This window comes from Mobula hypostoma, chromosome 1 (assembly GCF_963921235.1).
Source record: "Mobula hypostoma chromosome 1, sMobHyp1.1, whole genome shotgun sequence".
NCBI lineage: Eukaryota > Metazoa > Chordata > Chondrichthyes > Myliobatiformes > Myliobatidae > Mobula > Mobula hypostoma.
The window spans coordinates 103,480,601-103,502,969 of NC_086097.1; the positions used below are offsets into that span (position 1 = coordinate 103,480,601).

The 22,369-nt window shown below is 44.2% G+C and overlaps 1 protein-coding gene across 1 annotated transcript in view; it reads right to left on the reverse strand.

Moving 5' to 3' along the window:
- stard9 (StAR-related lipid transfer (START) domain containing 9) overlaps positions 1-22,369 on the reverse strand; it is a 418,409-nt gene that overhangs the window by 2,372 nt on the left and 393,668 nt on the right. The window contains exons 30-32 of the mRNA XM_063054195.1: positions 15,269-15,333; positions 14,584-14,789; positions 12,036-12,109 (exon numbers count right to left, since the gene is read on the reverse strand). Coding sequence (XP_062910265.1) covers positions 12,036-12,109; positions 14,584-14,789; positions 15,269-15,333 — 345 coding nt within the window. The remainder of the gene's footprint in view (positions 1-12,035; positions 12,110-14,583; positions 14,790-15,268; positions 15,334-22,369) is intronic.

The window sequence follows — 22,369 nt, forward strand, 5'->3', positions numbered from 1 at the left end:
CAGATTGGAGGACGGTGTGTAGCGGTGTGCCTCAGGGATCTGTACTGGGTCCAATGTTTGTCATATATATTAATGATCTGGATGATGGGATGGTAAATTGGATTAGTAAGTATGCAGATGATACTAAGACAGGTGGTGTTGTGGATGATGAGGTAGGTTTTCAAAACTTGCAGAGAGATTTAGGACAGAAAAGTGGGCTGAAAGATGGCAGATGGAGTTTAATGCTGAAAAATGTGAGGTGCTACATTTTGGTAGGACTAATCAAAATAGGACATACATGGTAAATGGTAGGGCATTGAAGAATGCTGTAGAACAGAGGGATCTAGGAATAATGGTGCATAGTTCCCTGAAGATGGAATCTCATGTGGATAGGGTGGTGAAGAAAGCTTTTGGTTTGCTGGCCTTTATTAATCAGAGCATTGAGTATAGGAGTTGGGATGTAATGTTGAATTTGTATAAGGCATTGGTAAGGCCAAATCTGGAGTATTCTGTACAGTTCTGGTCACCGAATTATAGGAAAGATGTCAATAAAATTGAGAGAGTACGGAGGAGGTTTACTAAAATGCTGCCTGGGTTTCATCTCCTAAGTTAGAGAGAAAGGTTGAACAAATTAGGTCTTTATTAAGTCTCCTCTCAACCTTCTATGCTCCAAAGAATAGAGGTGTTTAAAATTATGAGGGGGATTGATAGAGTTGACGTGGTTAGACTTTTTCCATTGAGAGTGGGGAAGATTCAAACAAGAGGGCATGGGTTGAGAATTAGAGGACAAAAGTTTAGGGGTAACATGAGGGGGAACTTTACTCAGAGAGTGGTAGCTGTGTGGAATGAGCTTCCAGCAGAAGTGGTTGAGGCAGGTTCTATGTTGTTGTTTAAAGTTAAATTGGATAGATATATGGACAGGAAAGGAATGGAGGGTTATGGGCTGAGTGCAGGTCGGTGGGAATGAGATAGGGCAAGAGTTCGGCACAGACTAGAAGGGCCGAGATGGCCTGTTTCCGTGCTGTAATTGTTATATGGTTTTATATACACACACACAGGACTGAAGTGTTATATCTGAATACATGCAATATACGGAATAAAGTAGATGATCTTGTAGTGCAGTAAGAGATTGGTCGGTATGACATTGTGGGCATCACTGAATCGTGGCTGAACATCCAAACGGTGGGCAGAGGGATGGGGTGGCTCTATTGGTTAAAAATGAAATCAGCTCCTTAGGGAGAGGTGACATAGGAGTCGAAGGTTTAGAATCCTTACGGGTAGAGTTAAGAAACTGCAGTTTTGAGCTCCTTATCTAAGAAAGGAAGTGCTCACATTGGACAGAGTTCAGAGGAGGTTCACAAGAATGATTCTGTGAAGGAAAGTGTTATCATATGAGGAGCATTTGACGTCTCAGGATCTGTACTTGCTGGAATTTCAAAGAATGAGGGGGATCTCACTGAAATCTATTGAATATTGAAAAGCCCAGAGTGGATTATGCAGAGGATGTTTCCTATAGTGGAGGAGTTTAAGACCAGAAAGCACTACTCTAGAATAGAGGGACGTCCATTTAAAACAGATGAGAAGGAATTTCATTAGCCAGAAGCTATGGAACTCGTTGCCACCGGCAGCTGTGGAGGCCAGGTCATCGGTGTATTTAAGGTAGAGGTTTATGTGTTCTTATTTAGTCAAGGTGTGAAAGGTTATGGGGAAAAGGCAGGAGAATAGGGTTAAGCGAGAAAATGTACCTGCCATGATGAAATGGTCGAGTGGGCTGAATCGCCTAATTCTGCTCCTATGTCTTATGGATTTGCTACATTATACAGTACGCATGGAATTGGATTTTAAATGAACACATACAGTATGGGAAGGTTAAATGAGATTATTCACTGGAATAATCAAGACAGACTGCAGATGCTCTCAATCTGGAGCAATACAAAACGCTGGTGGAACTCAGCAGGTCTGGTAGCATCTACATTTCACCTTTCATTTTCTACCTATGACCTCTAATTCTAGTCTCAACCAAACTCAGTGGAAAAAGCCTGTAAGCATTTACTTTCCCCATACCCCTCAATTTTATATCAAATCTCTCCTCATTCTCCAGCAAATAAAGTCCTAAGCTATTCAACCTTTCCTGATGACTCAGGACCTCAAGTCCCAGCAACATCCTTGTAAATTTTCTCTGTAATCTTTCAATCATATTGATATTTCTCCTGTAGGAAGGTGACCAGAACTACACACAATACTCAAAATTAGGCCTCACCAATGTCTTATGCAACTTAACTATAACATCCCAACTCTTCTACTCAGTACATTGATTATATGAAGGCCAGTGTACCAAAAGCTCTCTTTTACAGCCCCATCTACCTGTAACACCACTTTCAAGGAATGTCAGATCTCTATTCCCAGATTCCTTTGTACCATTGCACTCAATGGCCTACTGTGCAATTCCTACAGTGGTTTATCCTGCCAAAGTACAGCACTTCACACTTTCCTGTGTTAAATTCCTTCTGCCATTTTTTCCAGTTAGTCCAAATCCCGCTGCAAGCTTTGATAACCTTTCTTGTCTCCTACACTTTCATTCTTGGTGTCACCTGCAAATTTGCTGATCCAGTTTACCACATTATCCAGATTGTTGATATGGATGACAAACAACAATTGACCTGGCCCACTACTAATGATAGGTCTCCAACCATCCACAACCACTCTCCGGCTTCTCCTGTAAAGCCAATGTTGAATTCCATTTACTACCTCATCCTGAATGTTAAGTGCCTGAACCTTCTTGACAAACCTCGCATGCAGGACCTTGTCAAAGGCCTTGCTACAGTCCATGTAGACAATATCCACTGTCTTCCACAACATACTCTTATAACACACAAGGCCATGTTGACTATCCATGTTGCGTAGTTTGCGGGCTGCGGAGTGAGCCGGGAGCAGAGTGAAGACTTAAGGGCTTCGGCTCACCGGGCTTAGGCGGAAGCGGGCGAGGCGAGGAAGGTTTGACATTCATTTTCTGTTGTTATTTGAGGAGAGGGGCATTATGAGTGAGAGGGCAGTTTGCTGTTCTCGGTGTCGGATGTGGGAGGCCCTGGAGTCTCCAAGCCTCCCGGACGTCTACATCTGTGCCAAGTGCATCGAGATGCAGCTCCTAAGGGACCGCGTTACGGAACTGGAGCTGCAGCTCGATGACCTTCGTCTGGTCAGGGAGAGTGAGGAGGTGATAGAGAGGAGTGGAAGGCAGGTGGTCACGCCGGGGCCACGGGAGGCAGACAAGTGGGTCACGGTTAGGAGGGGGAAGGGGAAAAGTCAGGTGATGGGGAGTACCCCGGTGGCTGTGCCCCTTAACAATAGGTACTCCTGTTTGAGTACTGTTGGGGGGGACAGCTTACCCGGGGGAAGCGACAGTGGCCGTGCCTCCGGCACAGAGTCTGGCCCTGTAGCTCAGAAGGTTAGGGCAAGGAAGAGGAGGGCAGTTGTGATAGAGGACTTGATAGTAAGGGGGTCAGATAGGCGATTCTGTGGACGCAGTCCAGAGACCCGGATGGTAGTTTGCCTCCCTGGTGCCAGGGTCCGGGATATTTCTGATCGTGTCCAAGATATCCTGAAGTGAGAGGGTGAGGAGCCAGAGGTCGTGGTACATATAGGTACCAATGACATAGGTAGGAAAAGGGATGAGGTCCTGAAAGGAGAATATAGGGAGCTAGGAAGGGAGTTGAGAAAAAGGACCGCAAAGGTAGTAATCTCGAGATTACTGCCTGTGCCACGCGACAGTGAGAGTAGGAATGCGATGAGGTGGAGGATAAATGCGTGGCTGAGGGATTGGAGCAGGGGGCAGGGATTCAAGTTTTTGGATCATTGGGACCTCTTTTGGCGCAGGCGTGACCTGTACAAAAAGGACGGTTTACACTTGAATCCTAGGGGGACCAATATCCTGGCAGGGAGATTAGCAGGGGCTACTGAGGTGACTTTAAACTAGAATGGTTGGGGGGTGGGAATCAAATTAAAGAGGCTAGGTGTGAGGAGGTTAGTTCACAACAGAGGGATGGGAACCAGTGCAGAGAGACAGAGGGGTGTAAAGTGAGGGTAGAAGCAAAAAGTACAAAGGAGAAAAGTAAAAGTGGCAAGCCGACAAATCCAGGGCAAGCATTAAAAAGGGCCACTTTTCAACATAATTGTATAAGGGCTATGAGAGTTGTAAAAGAGCGCCTGAAGGCTTTATGTGTCAATGCAAGAAGCATTCGTAATAAGGTGGATGAATTGAAAGTGCAGATTGTTATTAATGATTATGATATAGTTGGGATCACAGAGACATGGCTCCAGGGTGACCAGGGATGGGAGCTCAACGTTCAGGGATATTCAATATTCAGGAGGGATAGACATGAAGGAAGGGGAGGTGGGGTGGCGTTGCTGGTTAAAGAAGAGATTAACGCAATAGAAAGGAAGGACATAAGCCGGGAAGATGTGGAATCGATATGGGTAGAGCTGCGTAACACTACGGGGCAGAAGACGCTGGTGGGAGTTGTGTACAGGCCACCTAACAGTAGTAGTGAGGTCGGAGATGGTATTAAACAGGAAATTAGAAATGTGTGCAATAAAGGAACAGCAGTTATAATGGGTGACTTCAATCTACATGTAGACTGGGTGAACCAAATTGGTAAAGGTGCTGAGGAAGAGGATTTCTTGGAATGTATGCGGGATGGTTTTTTGAACCAACATGTCGAGGAACCAACTAGAGAGCAGGCTATTCTGGACTGGGTTTTGAGCAATGAGGAAGGGTTAATTAGCGATCTTGTCGTGAGAGGCCCCTTGGGTAAGAGTGACCATAATATGGTGGAATTCTTCATTAAGATGGAGAGTGACATAGTTAATTCAGAAACAAAGGTTCTGAACTTAAAGAGGGGTAACTTTGAAGGTATGAGATGTGAATTAGCTAAGATAGACTGGCAAATGACACTTAAAGGATTGACGGTGGATATGCAATGGCAAGCATTTAAAGATTGCATGGATGAACTACAACAATTGTTCATCCCAGTTTGGCAAAAGAATAAATCAAGGAAGGTAGTGCACCTGTGGCTGACAAGAGAAATTAGGGATAGTATCAATTCCAAAGAAGAAGCATACAAATTAGCCAGAGAAAGTGGCTCACCTGAGGACTGGGAGAAATTCAGAGTTCAGCAGAGGAGGACAAAGGGCTTAATTAGGAAGGGGAAAAAAGATTATGAGAGAAAACTGGCAGGGAACATAAAAATGGACTGTAAAAGCTTTTATAGATATGTAAAAAGGAAAAGACTGGTAAAGACAAATGTAGGTCCCCTGCAGACAGAAACAGGTGAATTGATTATGGGGAGCAAGGACATGGCAGATCAATTGAATAATTACTTTGGTTCTGTCTTCACTAAGGAGGACATAAATTATCTTCCAGAAATAGTAAGGGACGGAGGAACTGAGCGAAATACATGTTAGTAGGGAAGTGGTGTTAGGGAAGTGGTGTTAGGTAAATTGAAGGGATTGAAGGCAGATAAATCCCCAGGGCCAGATGGTCTGCATCCTAGAGTGCTTAAGGAAGTAGCCCAAGAAATAGTGGATGCATTAGTGATAATTTTTCAAAACTCGTTAGATTCTGGACTAGTTCCTGAGGATTGGAGGGTGGCTAATGTAACCCCACTTTTTAAAAAAGGAGGGAGAGAGAAACCGGGGAATTATAGACTGGTTAGCCTAACGTCGGTGGTGGGGAAACTGCTGGAGTCAGTTATCAAGGATGTGATAACAGCACATTTGGAAAGCGGTGAAATGATCGGACAATGTCAGCATGGATTTGTGAAAGGAAAATCATGTCTGACGAATCTCATAGAATTTGTTGAGGATGTAACCAGTAGAGTGGATAGGGGAGAACCAGTGGATGTGGTATATTTGGATTTTCAAAAGGCTTTTGACAAGGTCCCACACAGGAGATTAGTGTGCAAACTTAAAGCACACGGTATTGGGGGTAAGATATTGGTGTGGGTGGAGAATTGGTTAGCAGACAGGAAGCAAAGAGTGGGAATAAATGGGACCTTTTCAGAATGGCAGGCGGTGACTAGTGGGGTACCGCAAGGCTCAGTGCTGGGACCCCAGTTTGTTTACAATATATATTAATGACTTGGATGAGGGAATTAAATGCAGCATCTCCAAGTTTGCGGATGACACGAAGCTGGGTGGCAGTGTTAGCAGTGAGGAGGATGCTAAGAGGATGCAGGGTGACTTGGATAGGTTGGGTGAGTGGGCAAATTCATGGCAGATGCAATTTAATGTGGATAAATGTGAAGTTATCCACTTTGGTGGCAAAAATAGGAAAACAGATTATTATCTGAATGGTGGCCGATTAGGAAAAGGGGAGGTGCAACGAGACCTGGGTGTCATTATACACCAGTCATTGAAAGTGGGCATGCAGGTACAGCAGGCGGTGAAAAAGGCGAATGGTATGCTGGCATTTATAGCGAGAGGATTCGAGTACAGGAGCAGGGAGGTACTACTGCAGTTGTACAAGGCCTTGGTGAGACCACACCTGGAGTATTGTGTGCAGTTTTGGTCCCCTAATCTGAGGAAAGACATCTTTGCCATAGAGGGAGTACAAAGAAGGTTCACCAGATTGATTCCTGGGATGGCAGGACTTTCATATGAAGAAAGACTGGATGAACTGGGCTTGTACTCGTTGGAATTTAGAAGATTGAGGGGGGATCTGATTGAAACGTATAAGATCCTAAAGGGATTGGACAGGCTAGATGCAGGAAGATTGTTCCCGATGTTGGGGAAATCCAGAACGAGGGGCCACCATTTGAGGATAGAGGGGAAGCCTTTTAGGACCGACATTAGGAAAAACTTCTTCACACAGAGAGTGGTGAATCTGTGGAATTCTCTGCCACAGGAAACTGTTGAGGCCAGTTCATTGGCTATATTTAAGAGGGAGTTAGATATGGCCCTTGTGGCTACGGGGGTCAGGGGGTATGGAGGGAAGGCTGGGGCGGGGTTCTGAGTTGGATGATCAGCCATGATCATAATAAATGGCGGTGCAGGCTCGAAGGGCCGAATGGCCTACTCCTGCACCTATTTTCTATGTTTCTATGCCTAATCAGTCTCTGTCTATCCAAATATTTATATATCTGGTCTCTCAGAGTAACTCCCTCTATTGATGTCAGGTTCACCAGCCTATAATTTCCTGGCTTATTATTAGAGCCTTTATTAAAGAAACACCTGACCAGGTTCATTTCCCACTACCAGTAATCTCGGGATTACTGCCTGTGCCACCCGACAGTGAGAATAGGAATAGAATGAGGTGGAGGATAAATGCGTAGCTGAGGGATTGGAGCAGGGGGCAGGGATTCAGATTTCTGGATCATTTGGACCTCTTTTGGGGCAGGTGTGATCTGTACAAAAAGGACGGGTTGCACTTGAATCCCAGGGGGACCAATATCCTGGAGGGGAGGTTTGCTAAGGCTACTGCGGAGAGTTTAAACTAGAATTGTTTGGGGGGTGGGAACCAAAGTGAAGAGACTGGAGAAGAGGAGGTTGGCTCACAAATAGAGAAAGCTTGGAGACAGTGTGTGAGGGAGGATAGGCAGGTGATAGAGAAGGGACGCGCTCAGACCAAAAGGTCTGAGATGTGTATTTTAACGCAAGGACTGTTGTGAACAAAGCAGATGAGCTTAGAGTGTGGATCAGTACTTGGTATGATGTGGTGGCCATTACAGAGACGTGGATGCCTCAGGGACAGGAATGGTTACTTCAAGTGCCGGGTTTTAGATGTTTCAGAAAGGACAGGGAGGGAGGGAAAAGAGTTGGGGATCAGAAATAGTGTCACGGCTGCAGAAAAAATGGACGCCATAGAGGGATTGTCTACAGAGTCTCTGTGGGTGGTGGTTAGATACAGGAATGGGTCAATAACTTTACTGGGTGTTTTTTATAGGCTGCCCAATAGTAACAGGGATATCGAGGAGCAGATAGGAAAACAAATCCTGGAAAGGTGTAGTAATAATAACAGAGTTGTTGTGATGGGAGATTTTAATTTCCCAAATATCGATCGGCATCTCCCTACAGCAAGGGGTTTAGATAGGGTAGAGTTTGGTAGGTGTGTTCAGGAAGGTTTCTTGACACAATATGTAGATATGTAGCCTGTAAGAGGAGAGGCTGTACTTGATTTGGTATTGGGAAATGAACCTGGTCAGGTGTCAGATCTCTCAGTGGAAGAGCATTCTGGAGATAGTGATCACAATTCCATCTCCTTTACAATAGCATTAGAGAGAGATAGGAACAGACAAGTTAGAAAAGTGTTTAAATGGAGTAAGGGGAATTATGAGGCTATCAGGCAGGAAATTGGAAGCTTAAATTGGAAACACATGTTCTCAGGGGAAAGTACTGAAGAAATGTGGCATATGTTCAGGGGTATTTGTGTGGAGTTCTGCATAGGTACGTTCCAATGAAACAGGGAAGTTATGGTAGGGTACAGGAACTGTGGTGTACAAAGGCTGTAATAAATCTGGTCAAGAAGAAAAGAAAAGCTTACAAAAGGTTCAGAGAGCTAGGTAATGTTAGAGATCTAGAAGATTATAAGGCTAATAGGAAGGAGCTTAAGGAGGAAAGGGGCCATGACAGCCAAAAGGGGCCATGAGAAGGCCTTGGCGGGCAGGATTAAAGAAAACCCCAAGGCATTCCAGAAGTATAGGAAGAGCAAGAGGATAAAATGTGAAAGAATAGGACCTATCAAGTGTGACAGTGGGGAAGTGTGTATGGAACCAGAGGAAATAGCAGAGGTACTTAATGAATACTTTACTTCAGTATTCACTGTGGAAAAGGATCTTGGTGATTGTAGTGATGACTTGCAGCAGACTGAAAAGCTTGAGCATGTAGATATTAAGAAAGAGGATGTGCTGGAGCTTTTGGAAAGCATCAAGTTGGATAAGTCACCGGGACCAGATGAGATGTTCCCCAGGCTACTGTGGGAGGTGAGGGAGGAGATTGCTGAGCCTCTGGCAATGATTTTTGCATCATCAATGGGAACGGGAGAGGTTCCAGAGGATTGGAGGGTTGCAGATGTTGTTCCTTTGTTCAAGAAAGGGAGTAGAGATAGCCCAGCAAATTATAGACCAGTGAATCTTACCTCAATGGTTGGTAAGTTGATGGAGAAGATCCTGAGAGGCAGGATTTATGAACATTTGGAGAGGTGTAATATGATTAGGAATAGTCAGCATGGCTTTGTCTCACGGGCCTGATTGAATTTTTTGAGGATGTGACTAAACACATTGATGAAGGAAGAGCAGTAGGTGTAGTGTATATGGATTTCAGCAAGGCATTTGAGAAGGTACCCCATGCAAGGCTTATTGAGAAAGTAAGGAGGCATGGGATCGAAGGGGACATTGCTTTGTGGATCCAGAACTGGCTTGCCCACAGAAGACTAAGAGTGGTTGTAGACGGGTCATATTCTGCATGGAGGTCAGTCACCAGTGGAGTGCCTCAGGGATCTGTTCTGGGACCCTTATTCTTCATGATTTTTATAAATGACCTGGATGAGGATGTGGAGGAATGGGTTAGTAAATTTGCTGATGACACAAAGGTTGGAGGTGTTGTGGATAGTATGGAGGGCTGTCAGAGGTTACAGTGGGACATTGATAGGATGCAAAACTGGGCTGAGAAGTAGCAGATGGAGTTCAACCCAGGTAAGTGTGAAGTGGTTCAGTTTGGTAGGTCAAATATGATGGCAGAATATAGTATTAATGGTTAGACTCTTGCCAGTGTGGAGGATCAGAGGGATCTTGGGGTCCGAGTCCATAGGACGCTCAAAGCAGCTGTGCAGGTTGACTCTGTGGTTAAGAAGGTGGATTAGCCTTCATCAATCGTGGGATTGAATTTAGGAGCCGAGAGGTAACGTTGCAGCTATGTAGGACCCAGGTCAGGCCCCACTTGGAATACTGTGCTCAGTTCTGGTCACTTCACTACAGGAAGGATGTGGAAGCCACAGAAAGGGTGCAGAGCAGATTTACAAGGATGTTACCTGGATTAGGGAGCATGCCTTATGAAAATAGGTTGAGTGAACTTGGCCTTTTCTCCTTGGAGTGACAGAGGATGAGAAGCATTGATTGTGTGGATAGTCAGAGGCTTTTTCCCAGGGCTGAAATGGTTGCCACAAGAGGACATATGTTTAAGGTCCTGGGGAGTAGGTACAGAGGAAATGTCAGGGGTAAGTTTTTAACTCAGAGAGTGGTGAGTGCGTGGAATGGGCTGCCGGCAACGGTGGTGGAGGCGGATACGATAGGGTCTTTTAAGAGAGTCCAGGATGGGGACATGGAGCTTAGAAAAATAGAGGGCTATAGGTAATTCAGGGCCCCAAACAGTCCTTCCAGATGAGGCAACACTTCACCTGTGAGTCGACTGGGGTGATATACTGCGTCCGGTGCTCCCGATGTGGCCTTCCATATATTGGCGAGACCCGACGCAGACTGGGAGACCGCTTTGCTGAACATCTACGCTCTGTCCGCCAGAGAAAGCAGGATCTCCCAGTGGCCACACATTTTAATTCCACATCCCATTCCCATTCTGACATGTCTATCCACGGCCTCCTCTACTGTAAAGATGAAGCCACACTCAGGTTGGAGGAACAACACCTTATATTCCATCTGGGTAGCCTCCAACCTGATGGCATGAACATCGACTTCTCTAACTTCCGCTAAGGCCCCACCTCCCCCTCGTACCCCATCTGTTACTCATTTTTATGCACACATTCTTTCTCTCACTCTCCTTTTTCTCCCTCTGTCCCTCTGAATATACCTCTTGCCCATCCTCTGGGTCCCCCACCCCCTTGTCTTTCTTCCCAGACCTCCTGTCCCATGATCCTCTCATATCCCCTTTTGCCTATCACCTGTCCAGCTCTTGGCTCTATCCCTCCCCCTCCTGTCTTCTCCTATCATTTTGGATCTCCCCCTCCCCCTCCAACTTTCAAATCCCTTACTCACTCTTCCTTCAGTTAGTCCTGACGAAGGGTCTCGGCCTGAAACGTCGACTGCACCTCTTCCTACAGATGCTGCTTGGCCTGCTGCGTTCACCAGCAACTTTGATGTGTGTTGCTTGAATTTCCAGCATTTGCAGAATTCCTGTTGTTTGGGCTATAGGTAAGCCTAGTAATTTCTAAGGTAGGGACATGTTTGGCACAACTTTGTGGGCCGAAGGGCCTGTATTGTGCTGTAGGGTTTCTATGTTTCTAAACAACACGAGCTATCCTCCGGCATCAGCTCTTAGTCCCCCTCCAGTTGCCAGCAACCGCCCATCTGTACCAGTCCCACCTTCCCTGGAAGAGAGCCCAATGATCTAAAAACCTGAAGCCCTCACTCCTGCACCATTTCCTTACCCATGTGTTAAACTAGAATTTTCTTATTTCTGGCCTCACTAGCATGAGTAGCAATTCTGAGATCATAACCCAAGAATGGGGGCAGGGGCAGCAGAGGCAAGGAAGCCTATGAAGGATAAATAAACCAAATGACTCTAGGCCATAGCAGAAGTGTTCCAGGAGAACTGTGCGAACGACTTACTCTGTACTAGTACAGCGTCACCACCTACTGGGAATAGTATCATGGGATTAAGAAGTTCTGCAAATATAGACTTAGAGATGACAGGATAGACTGTGGATAGATTCTCATTGATGATTTTAGGCAAAGGCACTGTATGCAAAGCGAAAAAATCAAACCAATGGGTTGAAATCTGGAACTTTTAAAGACATTGAAGTTCAGCAATTAATTTATAAATTCTGGGATGCCATCCTAGAGTAGCAGTTAGTGCAAAGCTATTAAAGCTCGGCGTTGGAGTTCAGTTCTGGTGCCAATTGTAACGAGTTTGTACATTCTCCACTTGACCATGTCATTTTCTACCTGATGCTCCACTTTCCTCCCACAGTCCAAAGAATTACTGGTTGTTAGGTAAATTAAATTGTCCTATGGTTAATCTAGGTGGTTGCTCGGTGGCGCAGCACGTTAGGCCAGTAGGGCCTGTTCCACACTATGTCTAAATATACAGAATAAATGCGTTGTTCACCTTACCCTTTCACCCTCCACACTGATGCAGCAGAAATCCCTGGGTTGATTGAGACCAGCGGTATCCATCACAAGGTAAACTAGGAGGAAAATTAGTCAAATAAAATATTTGGGAAGGGGTGTGTTCAGAGTTACAGAACATTCACAACACTAGAACTACCCCTCATGTCCAGCTCAGAATCAGGTTTATTATCACTGGCATGTGTTGTGAAATTTGTTAACTTAGCAGCAGCAGTTCAATGCATAATATAGAAGAAAAAAAATTAAAATATGCTACAAAAGCAAAGAAACCTAATGGAACCCAATTTAAAAAAACTGTCAAACGCCCAATGTGCTTATTTTAAACAAATTACGCAAACAATAAAAAGTAAACTAGTAACACTCAGAACTAAAGTTCCCGAAAGTGAGTCCACAGCCACGAAGCCAGTTCATTGCTGCAGCTGGACCAGTGACCCTTTAGATGTAGGCCACAATCTCAGTTCGGCAAGAAGCGAGTGTAGTTGTTACTACCAAGGAGACAATTACTTGGGAAGCTGAAAGTTCTGAAGGTAGATAAGTCACTTGCTTCAGATGCACGATTCTCCAGGGTTCTGAAAGAGGTAGCTGAAGAGATTGTACAGGCATTAGTAGCAATCTTTCAAGAATCACTAGATACTGGAATAGTTCCGGAGGACTGTTAAATTGCAAATGTCATTCCACTCTTTAAGAAGGGAAGAAGGCAAAAGACATGAAATTATATGCCAAGTAGCCTGACTTCAGTAGTTGGCAAGATGTTAGAGTCCATTATTAGATAAAATGTCAGCCAAAGTCAGCGTAGTTTCCTCAAGGGAAAACCTTGCCTTACCAATCTGTTGGAGTTCTTTGAGAAAGTAACAGACAGGATTGACAAAGAGTGTCAGTTGATGTAGTTTATTTGGATTTTAAGAATGCCTTTGACATGGTGCCACACACGAGGCTAATAAACAAGGTAAGAGCCCATGGTATTACAGAAAAACTACTAGTGTGGATAGAAGATTGGCTGACTGGTAGGGGGCAAAGTATGGGAATACAGAGGGTCCTTTCTGGTTGGCTGCCAGTGACTAGTGGTGTTCTGCAGGAGTCGGTGTTGAGTCCATTTCATTTCATATGTCAATGATTTGGATGATGGAATTGAAGGCTTTGTGGCTATGTTTGTGGATGATACAGAGATAGGTGGAAAGGTAGTTAGTGAGTAAGCAGAGAACTGACAGAAGGACATGGACAGATTGGGAGAATGGGGAAAGTGGCAGATGAATATAATGTTGGGAAATGTAAAGTCATGTACTTTAGCAGAAGGAATAAAAATGTAAACTTACTTTATAAACGGGGAGAAGGTTCAGAAATAAGAGGTGCAAAGGGACTTGGGAGTCTTTGTGCAGAATTCCCTAAAAATTAACTTGCAGGTTGAGTTGATGGAAAGAAAGGCAAATACAATGTTACCATTCATTTCCAGAGGCCAGAATATAATGCTGAGACTTTATAAGGCAGTGGTCAGACTGCACTTGGGAGTATTGGCCCCTTATCGAAGAAAGGATGTGCTGGCATTGGAGATGGTCCAGAGGAGGTTCACAAGAATGATCCCAGGAATGAAAGGGTTAACATATGAGGAGTGTTTGATGGCTCTGGGCCTGTACTTGCTGGAGTTTAGAAAAATGGCGGGGGGGGGAGGTTAGAATCTCATTGAAACCTATCAAATATTGGAAGGACTAGGAAGAACAGACATGCAGAGGATGTTTCTTATGATGGGGAATTCCGTGACCGGAGGGTACAGCCTCAGAATAGAAGGATGTCTCTTTAGAACAGAGATGAGGAGGAATTTCTTTACTCAGCGGGTGGTGAATCTGGAATTTGTTGCATCAGACAGCTGTCGAGGTATTGGGTGTATCTAAAACAGAGGTTGATGGGTTCACGACTTGTAAGGATGTCAAAGGTTATGGGGAGAAGACAGGACTATAGGGTTGAGAAGGATAACGATCGAATGGTGAAGCAGACTCAGTGGGCTGAATGACTTCAGTCTTATGTTGATCCTCAGAGAGGTAATACATCTACTCAGATCAGCAAGTGCCTGGTCACTTCCCACAAGAAAACATTTGCTTGTGCACACCAAGCTTCACTGGTTCATCTTAAATCTGACAAAACTTTCAGAACACCTGCCTGGTAAGTATTTATGGACAGTGGGGATGTACCCACTAACCCCTTGTCATTCAGAACAAATAAAATCATAGAAAGCAGTGTTTAAGAAGTTGAGTTTGGAAATCTCCACCATGACTTCTCACTGAGAAAGAGTGAAATTAGTCACAACAAGACTAGACCAACTGGAGCTCACACTAAATCAACCGGTGTGTCTGGAGAATGATATTCTTCAGACACACAAAAGAATACACCTTGAAAGCAAGTATCATTCATGCATGGACAGAAGAAACCTACACACCTGATTGGAAGGAATTGCAGGACAATTTTGTTGGATATCATAAAATTGGGATTAAGATAAATCATTTCAAGATTAGAAGCTGTGGAAAAGACTTGTGCACCTTACCAAGCTCAATGCCATGGCCCAGCTGCTGGTGTATTTTCACAGTTTTTAAAGTCTTGTCATAGAGCTGTCTCTTGCTGTTATCTTTCACTACACACCACACACTGTGCAGTGGCTTGTCAATCACACCAATTCCCATAAAGCCATGCTTTGTGGAGGACACATATGGCTTATAGAACATCAGGACCCCTTTTTCTGTGCTGTGGTACCTAACAAAAACACAAAGAAAACTGAAATGACACGACACAAATTGCAAAGTTTACAAATCAAAATAAAACATGTCCAGATAAGCATTGGCCTCCATCCAAATCTCACCAACAGATGCAGCCCGACTGATCGAGTTTATTCAGCTGAATCCAGCAATTTGGTCTTTACAAGACAAAACACTGCCTGTACTTTTGTGCAGAGCTGGGATATGTAAATACTGTACTTTCCTGCTCTCAAGTGATAATAAATTATCCTGAAGCAATTCAATGAAATAGAAAGAGAAACTAACCAATATTGCTTGCAACAAAATCACCAAAGCATTACCATGTTTCTAGAAGCTTACTGTGTGCAAGTTTGGACTTCTTACATTACTACAGTGACAACAGTGCTAAGATGCTTCAGGACATCCAGGGGTTGTGGCTATGAAAATGTTTGTAAATCTAAGTACTGTACATTTGTGTAGCCTGACAAATTCACGTACCTCCAACCAGCTGCTGCTTTACCAGTAAGGAGGCTTCCAGGACGGTTAACAGATGCCACCATGATCTGAAAAGACAGGGTTTTACATCATTCTCTGTTTGTGGATAATATCAATCAAAGAGCAAAAGATGTACAGAGGTCATCCCTTTGTCATCACACCAGAGTCATCAACGGTTCACATCACCCTCTCTAACAGCCTCATGACAGGACTTCCATCATTTTCTCAAGAGGCAGGAATAACCTGAAAATCTGTAGAATGCTGTATGTGGTGGTTTCCAGGTACGTTGGTCTCTGGTCTGGTTAGAGCTACTGCATCGTATCTTGGGGTAGTACCATAACAAATGCTGTACTCCCAGATTTAGAGATATGTGGAAGCTGCCAACAGGAGTAACGGGTTGTATAGGCCATTTGGCCCAAGATATTGTGCCGACCCTGGATTTTTCTTTCATCCATGTGCCTACGAATCTCCTAAATGTCTCTAACGTGTCTGCCTCTACCACCACCCCTGGCATACCTCTGACATACCCTCTACACTTTGCTCCAATCAACTTAAAGTTATGCCCTCTTAATTAAGCAATTTCCATCCTAGGGGGGAAAAAAGTGCTTGCTGCCCATTCTATCTATGCCTCTCATCATTTTACACGCCTCTGTCAAGTCACATCCTCCTTTTCAAACAGAAGAACCCAAGCTCACTCAACCTCTCCTCGTAAGACATGTTCTCTAATTCAGGAAGCATATTCTTTTCTCCTCTGCACTCTTCTTTTAAAGCTTCCATTCTTTTCTATAGTGAGGTGACCAGAATTGAACACAATTCTCCAAGTGTGGTATAACCACAATTTTATAGAACTGCAATATGACCTCACTGCTCCTGAACACCTGAATCCCCCAACACACCATATGGTCCTTAACCATCTTATCAACTTATCCGGCAACTTTGAAGGAGTTCAAGGAGATTTGGTATGTCACCTAAAATACTCAAAAGTCTCCACAGATGTACCATGGAGAGCATTCTGACTGACTGCATCACTGGTATGGGAGGCTACTGCATCGGATTGAAGTAAGCTGCAGAGAGTTGTAAAATTAGCTCCATCATGGGTACTAGCCTCCATATTATCCAAGACATCTTCAATAAGCGGTGCCTCGAAAAAGGTCACCTATCATTAAGGACCCCCACCACCCAGGACATGCTCTCTTCTCATTGTTACCATCAGGTAGCAAGTGTAGAAGCCTGAAAGGACACACTCAGTGATTCAGGAACAGCTTCTTCTCCTCTGTCATTCGATTTCTGAATTAACATTGAATGACACTACCCAACTACTTTTTTCTTTCTGTTTTTGCACTACATATTTAATTAAATATTTGATATATTTACTGTAATTTAGATTTTTTTCTACATTATGTATTGCATTGTACTACTGCCACAAAATTAACGTATTTCACAACATATGCCATTGATAGTAAAGCTGATTCTGATCAAAAGAAAAATTCCAAAACTAAAAATTAAAAACCAAAATTGTGAGGCTGAAAAAGTATTCATCCCCTTCGAAATTAGTAACCTAACTTTCCTCAGGTCTATTACCTTACCAACTCACCCAATTTGTTGATGTAGAAAATCGGAGGATCATCTGCTTTCAATGAATTCATAAGAATGAATACCCCTTCTCTCTGTAAGGTCCAATACTATGGTAGATTTTCAACAGACCGAACCAAAATGAAGATAAAAGAGCATTCAAGACAAGTCAGGGAAATGATAATAGAGAAGCACAAATCTGGGGAAAGGTACAACAGCATCTCAAAAGCAATGAACATACCTCAGAGCTCAGAGCAGTTCATCATGCAAATGGCCACCCCTCAGAACAGTCGCCAGAGAAGAACGGCACTTGTAAGAGGCCAACGGTCACTCTGAGCGAGTTGCATAAGGCAGAGGATGGAAATGCAGATGAAATTCATGGCTCCACAATCTCTAAAACCTTACACCAAAAGGGTATTTTTGGAAGAGTGGCAAGGAAGAAGCCCTGGCTAAAAAAAAAAGGCATATCCTTGCCTGTCAAAACTTTAGGAATTGACACTTAGAAGATACTGTAAAGATGTGGAAGAAGGTCTTGTAGTTGGAGGAGACTAAAGTGGAACATTCTGGCCTCAACCCTAAATGGTACTTGTGGTGTAAATCAGCCAGGTAACACCATCCCTACTGTAAAGTATGGTGGAGGCTGCATCATGCTAGGGGGGTGCTTTTCAGCAGCAAGGACTGGAAATCTGGTTAGGATTGATGGGAAGATGAATGCTGCTAAACAGAGAGATCCTGGATAAAATTCTGCTAATCTCTGCCAGAAAGCTTAAACTGAGGAGGAAGTTTGTCTTTCAGCAGGACAATGACCCAAAGCACACTGCCAGAGCAACCATGGAGTGACTTCAAATGAAGAAAACTGTTGCCCTTGAGTGGCCCAGTCAGTCCTGTCCTTAATATTTCTGGCAAGACCTCAAGGTTGCTGTCTGCTGCTGCTCACCAACTAATCTGGCACAAATTGAGCAATTTTGCAAGGAGGAATAGGCAAATTTTGCTTCATCACATTGTGCAACGCAAATAGAGACTTATCAAAAAGACTGATTGTAATAGAGCTATGAGAGATGTTTCAACAGAGCAAAGGGGGACGAATACTTCTGAACTGCTGTCATGCAGTTTTTGAATTTTTAGTTTTTCATGCTTTACAGTTTTCCTTTTTTTTTAACTGTACTGTTGAAAAAGGAGTATGCGATTCACAAGCTAAAATTCTCAGTTAAATTTATTAAAATCCATGGGTATAATACTCATTTATGTGAACAAATGGTTGGGGGCTGAATACTTTTACACTTCTTGATTAGATCAAGCATCAAAGCTTACAGGCAGGAGAATAGTTACAGGCAGCATTCAAAGTTCAAAGTAAATTTATTATCGAAGTACATACATGTCACCATTTACAACCCTGAGATTCATTTTCTTGCAGGCTTTCACAGTAAATACAAGATAGACGATAGAGTAATGAAAGACCACACCCAACAGGATGGACAACCAATGTGGAAAAGACAACAAACTGGGTACACACAAAAAGAAAGAAAATAATTATAAATAAATAAGCAATATCTTTTGGATCAGGACTACAGAGCGTCGTGGGAGCTGAATTCTGAAGGAAGGCAGTTTTCTTAAAAACTTCTTCGAGTGCAAGAAGGACGAGACTGCGCAGGCGCGTGACGTCAACAGGACAGCTTGGAGAGTTTAAAAAGGAGACCACCCTATACAGCGGGCAGCAGAGTGAGCAGTAGCAGAGTGTAGGGCTTTGGCTTCAACGGGCTTCGGCGGTAAACGGAAAGAGGCGAGAGCGAAGCACCAACTCTTTTTTCCTCCACCCCGCCCCCTTTCGCGAATCGGCCCGGACAGACAGGAACAGCAGGGCTCTCACAGCTAACGGTACGAGCTAACAGTTTAAAAAGTTCATCTGTTTGGTAAGGTAAGTGGGTGAGTAGACTTATTTTTCCTGTTTCATTCCTGTAGAATTAGGTAGAATGCCTGCAGGGTTAATGCTTTGTTCAGGGTGTCAGATGTGGGAATCCAGCCTCCCTGATGGCCACATCTGCGCCAGGTGCACCGAGATGCAGCTCCTCAGAGACTGTGTTAGGGATCTGCAGCTGCAGCTTGATGACCTACTGCTTATCAGGGAAAGTGAAGAGGTAATAGACAGGAGCTACAGGGAGGTAGTCATCCCTAGGCTACAGGGATCAGAAAACTGGGTCACTGTCAAGAGAGGGAAGGGAAATGCCCGGATAGTGGAGAGCACACCTGTGGCTGTCCCCCTCAGCAACAAATATCTTGTTCTGGATGCTGTTGAGGGGGATGACCTGACAGGGGACGCCCACGGTGACTGGGTCTCTGGCACTGAGCCTGGCGCTGTTGTGCAGGAGAGAAGGAGGGAGAAGAGGAATGCGGTAGTCATAGGGGATTCCATAGTCAGGGGAACAGACAGGAGATTCTGTGAGCCTGACAGAGATACCCACATGGTGTGTTTGCCTCCCAGGTGCCAGGGTACGGGATGTCTCGGATCGGGTCCTGAATATTCTAAAGGGGGAGGGTGAGCAGCCAGTTGTCTTGGTACATGTTGGTACCAATGACATACATAGGACAAACGAGGAGGTCCTGAAGAGAAATTTCTGGGAGTTAGGAAGGAAGCTGAGAAGCAGGACCTCCAGGGTAGTAATCTCGGGATTGCTACCTCTGCCACGTGCTAGCGAGGGCAAGAATAGTAGGATCAGGCAGATGAATGCGTGGCTGAGAGACTGGTGCAGGGGACAGGGCTTCAGATTCTTGGATAATTGGGATCTCTTCTGGGGGAAGTATGACCTGTTCAAAAAGGACAGGTTACACCTGAACCCGAAGGGGACCAATATCCTGGCGGGAAAGTTTAATAGAGCTGTTAGGGAGGGTTTAAACTAATTTGGCAGGGGGATGGGAACCGGAATGACATAACAGAGGAAGGGGAAAACAGAAATAAATCTAAGATAGTGAGCAGTAAAGATGTCAGGAAAGGCAGGCAGGTGACGGAGCAAATTTGTAGCCATTGGGATGAGTTGCAGTGCAATAAAGTTGCAGTGAAATCAAAGCGAAAAGTACCAAATACCGGTCTTAAGGTGTTATACTTAAATGCACGCAGCATAAGGAATAAGGTGGATGATCTTGTCGTACAGCTACAGATTGGCAGGTATGATATTGTGGCTAAAGGATGCACGTCTCTGGGAGCTGAACATCCAAGGATACACAGTGTATCGGAAGGATAGGAAGGTAGGCAGAGGGGGAGGCGTGGCTTTATTGGTAAGAATTGATATTAAATCATTAGAAAGAGGTGATATAGGATCGAAAGGCGCAGAATCTTTATGGGTTGAGCTAAGAAATCGCAGGGGTAAAAGGACCCTGATGGCAGTTATTTATAGGCCTCCAAACAGCTGCAGGGATGTGGACTTCAAATTACAACAGAAAATAGAAAAGGCTTGTCAGAAGGGCAGTGTTATGATAATTGTGGGGAATTTAAACATGCGAGTAGATTGGGAAAATCAGGTCGGCACTGGATCTCAAGAGAGAGGATTTGTAGAATGTCTGCGAGATAGCTTTTTAGAACAGCTTGTTGTTGAGGCCACCAGGGGATCGGCTGTACTGGATTGGATATTGTGTAATGAACCGGAGGTGATTAGAGAGATTGAGGTGAAGGAACCCTTAGAAGGCAGTGATCATAACATGATTGAGTTCACTGTGAAATTTGAAAAGGAGAAGCCAAAATCTGATGTGTCGGTATTTCAGTGGAGTAAAGGAAATTACAGTGGCATGAGAGAGGAACTGGCCAAAGTTGACTGGAAAGAGACACTGGTGGGAAAGACGGCAGAGCAGCAGTGGCTGGAGTTTATGCGAGAAGTGAGGAAGGTGCAAGACAGGTATATTCCAAAAAAGAAGATATTTTCGAATGGGAAAAGCATGCAACCGTGGTTGACAAAAGAAGTCAAAGCCAAAGTTAAAGCAAAGGAGAGGGCATACAAGGAAGCAAAAATTACTGGGAAGACAGAAGATTGGGAAGTTTTTAAAACCTTACAAAAGGAAACTAAGAAGGTCATTAAGAGAGAAAAGATTAACTATGAAAGGAAGCTAGCAAATAATATCAAAGTGGATACTAAAAGCTTTTTCAAGTATATAAAGAGTAAAAGACAGGTGAGATTAGATATAGGACCAATAGAAAATGATGCTGGAGACATTGTAATGGGAGATGAGGAGATGGCAGAGGAACTGAACGAGTATTTGCATCAGTCTTCACTGAGGAAGACATCAGCAGTATACCGGACACTCAAGGGTGGCAGGGAAAAGAAGTGTGCGCAGTCACGATTACGACAGAGAAAGTACTCAGGAAGCTGAATAGTCTAAAGGTAGATAAATCTCCCGGACCAGATGGAATGCACCCGCGTGTTCTGAAGGAAGTAGCTGTGGAGATTGCGGAGGCATTAGCGATGATCTTTCAAAAGTCGATAGATTCTGGCATGGTTCCGAAGGACTGGAAGATTGCAAATGTCACTCCGCTTTTTAAGAAGGGGGCAAGGAAGCAAAAAGGAAATTATAGACCTGTTAGCTTGACATCGGTGGTTGGGAAGTTGTTGGAGTCGATTGTCAAGGATGAGGTTACAGAGTACCTGGAGGCATATGACAAGATAGGCAGAACTCAGCATGGATTCCTTAAAGGAAAATCCTGCCTGACAATCCTATTACAATTTTTTGAGGAAATTACCAGTAGGCTAGACAAGGGAGATGCAGTAGATGTTGTATATTTGGATTTTCCGAAGGCCTTTGACAAGGTGCCACACATGAGGCTACTTAACAAGATAAGACCCCATGGAATTACGGGGAAGTTAGATACGTGGATAGAGCATTGGCTGATTGGCAGGAAACAGAGAGTGGGAATAAAGGGATCCTATTCTGGTTGGCTGCTGGTTACCAGTGGTGTTCCACAGGGGTCTGTGTTGGGGCTGCTTCTTTTTACAAATAGATGGCTTTGTGGCTAAATTTGCTGACGATACGAAGATAGGTGGAGGGGCCGGTAGTGCTGAGGAAACACAGAGTCTGCAGAGAGACTTGGATAGATTGGAACAATGGGCAGAGAAGTGGCAAATGAAATACAACGTTGGAAAGTGTATGGTTATGCACTCTGGCAGAAGAAATAAACGGGCAGACTATTATTTAAATGGGGAAAGAATTCAAAGTTCGGAGATGCAACGGGACTTGGGAGTCCTCATACAGGATACCCTTAAGGTTAACCTCCAGGTTGAGTCAGTAGTGAAGAAGGCGAATGCAATGTTGGCATTCATTTCTAGCGGAATAGAGTATAGGAGCAGGGATGTGATGTTGAGGCTCTATAAGGCGCTGGTGAGACCTCACTTGGAGTACCGTGGGCAGTTTTGGTCTCCTTATTTAAGAAAGGATGTGCTGACGTTGGAGAGGGTACAGAGAAGATTCAGTAGAATGATTCCAGGAATGAGAGGGTTAACATATGAGGAACGTTTGTCTGCTCTTGGACTGTATTCCTTGGAGTTTAGAAGA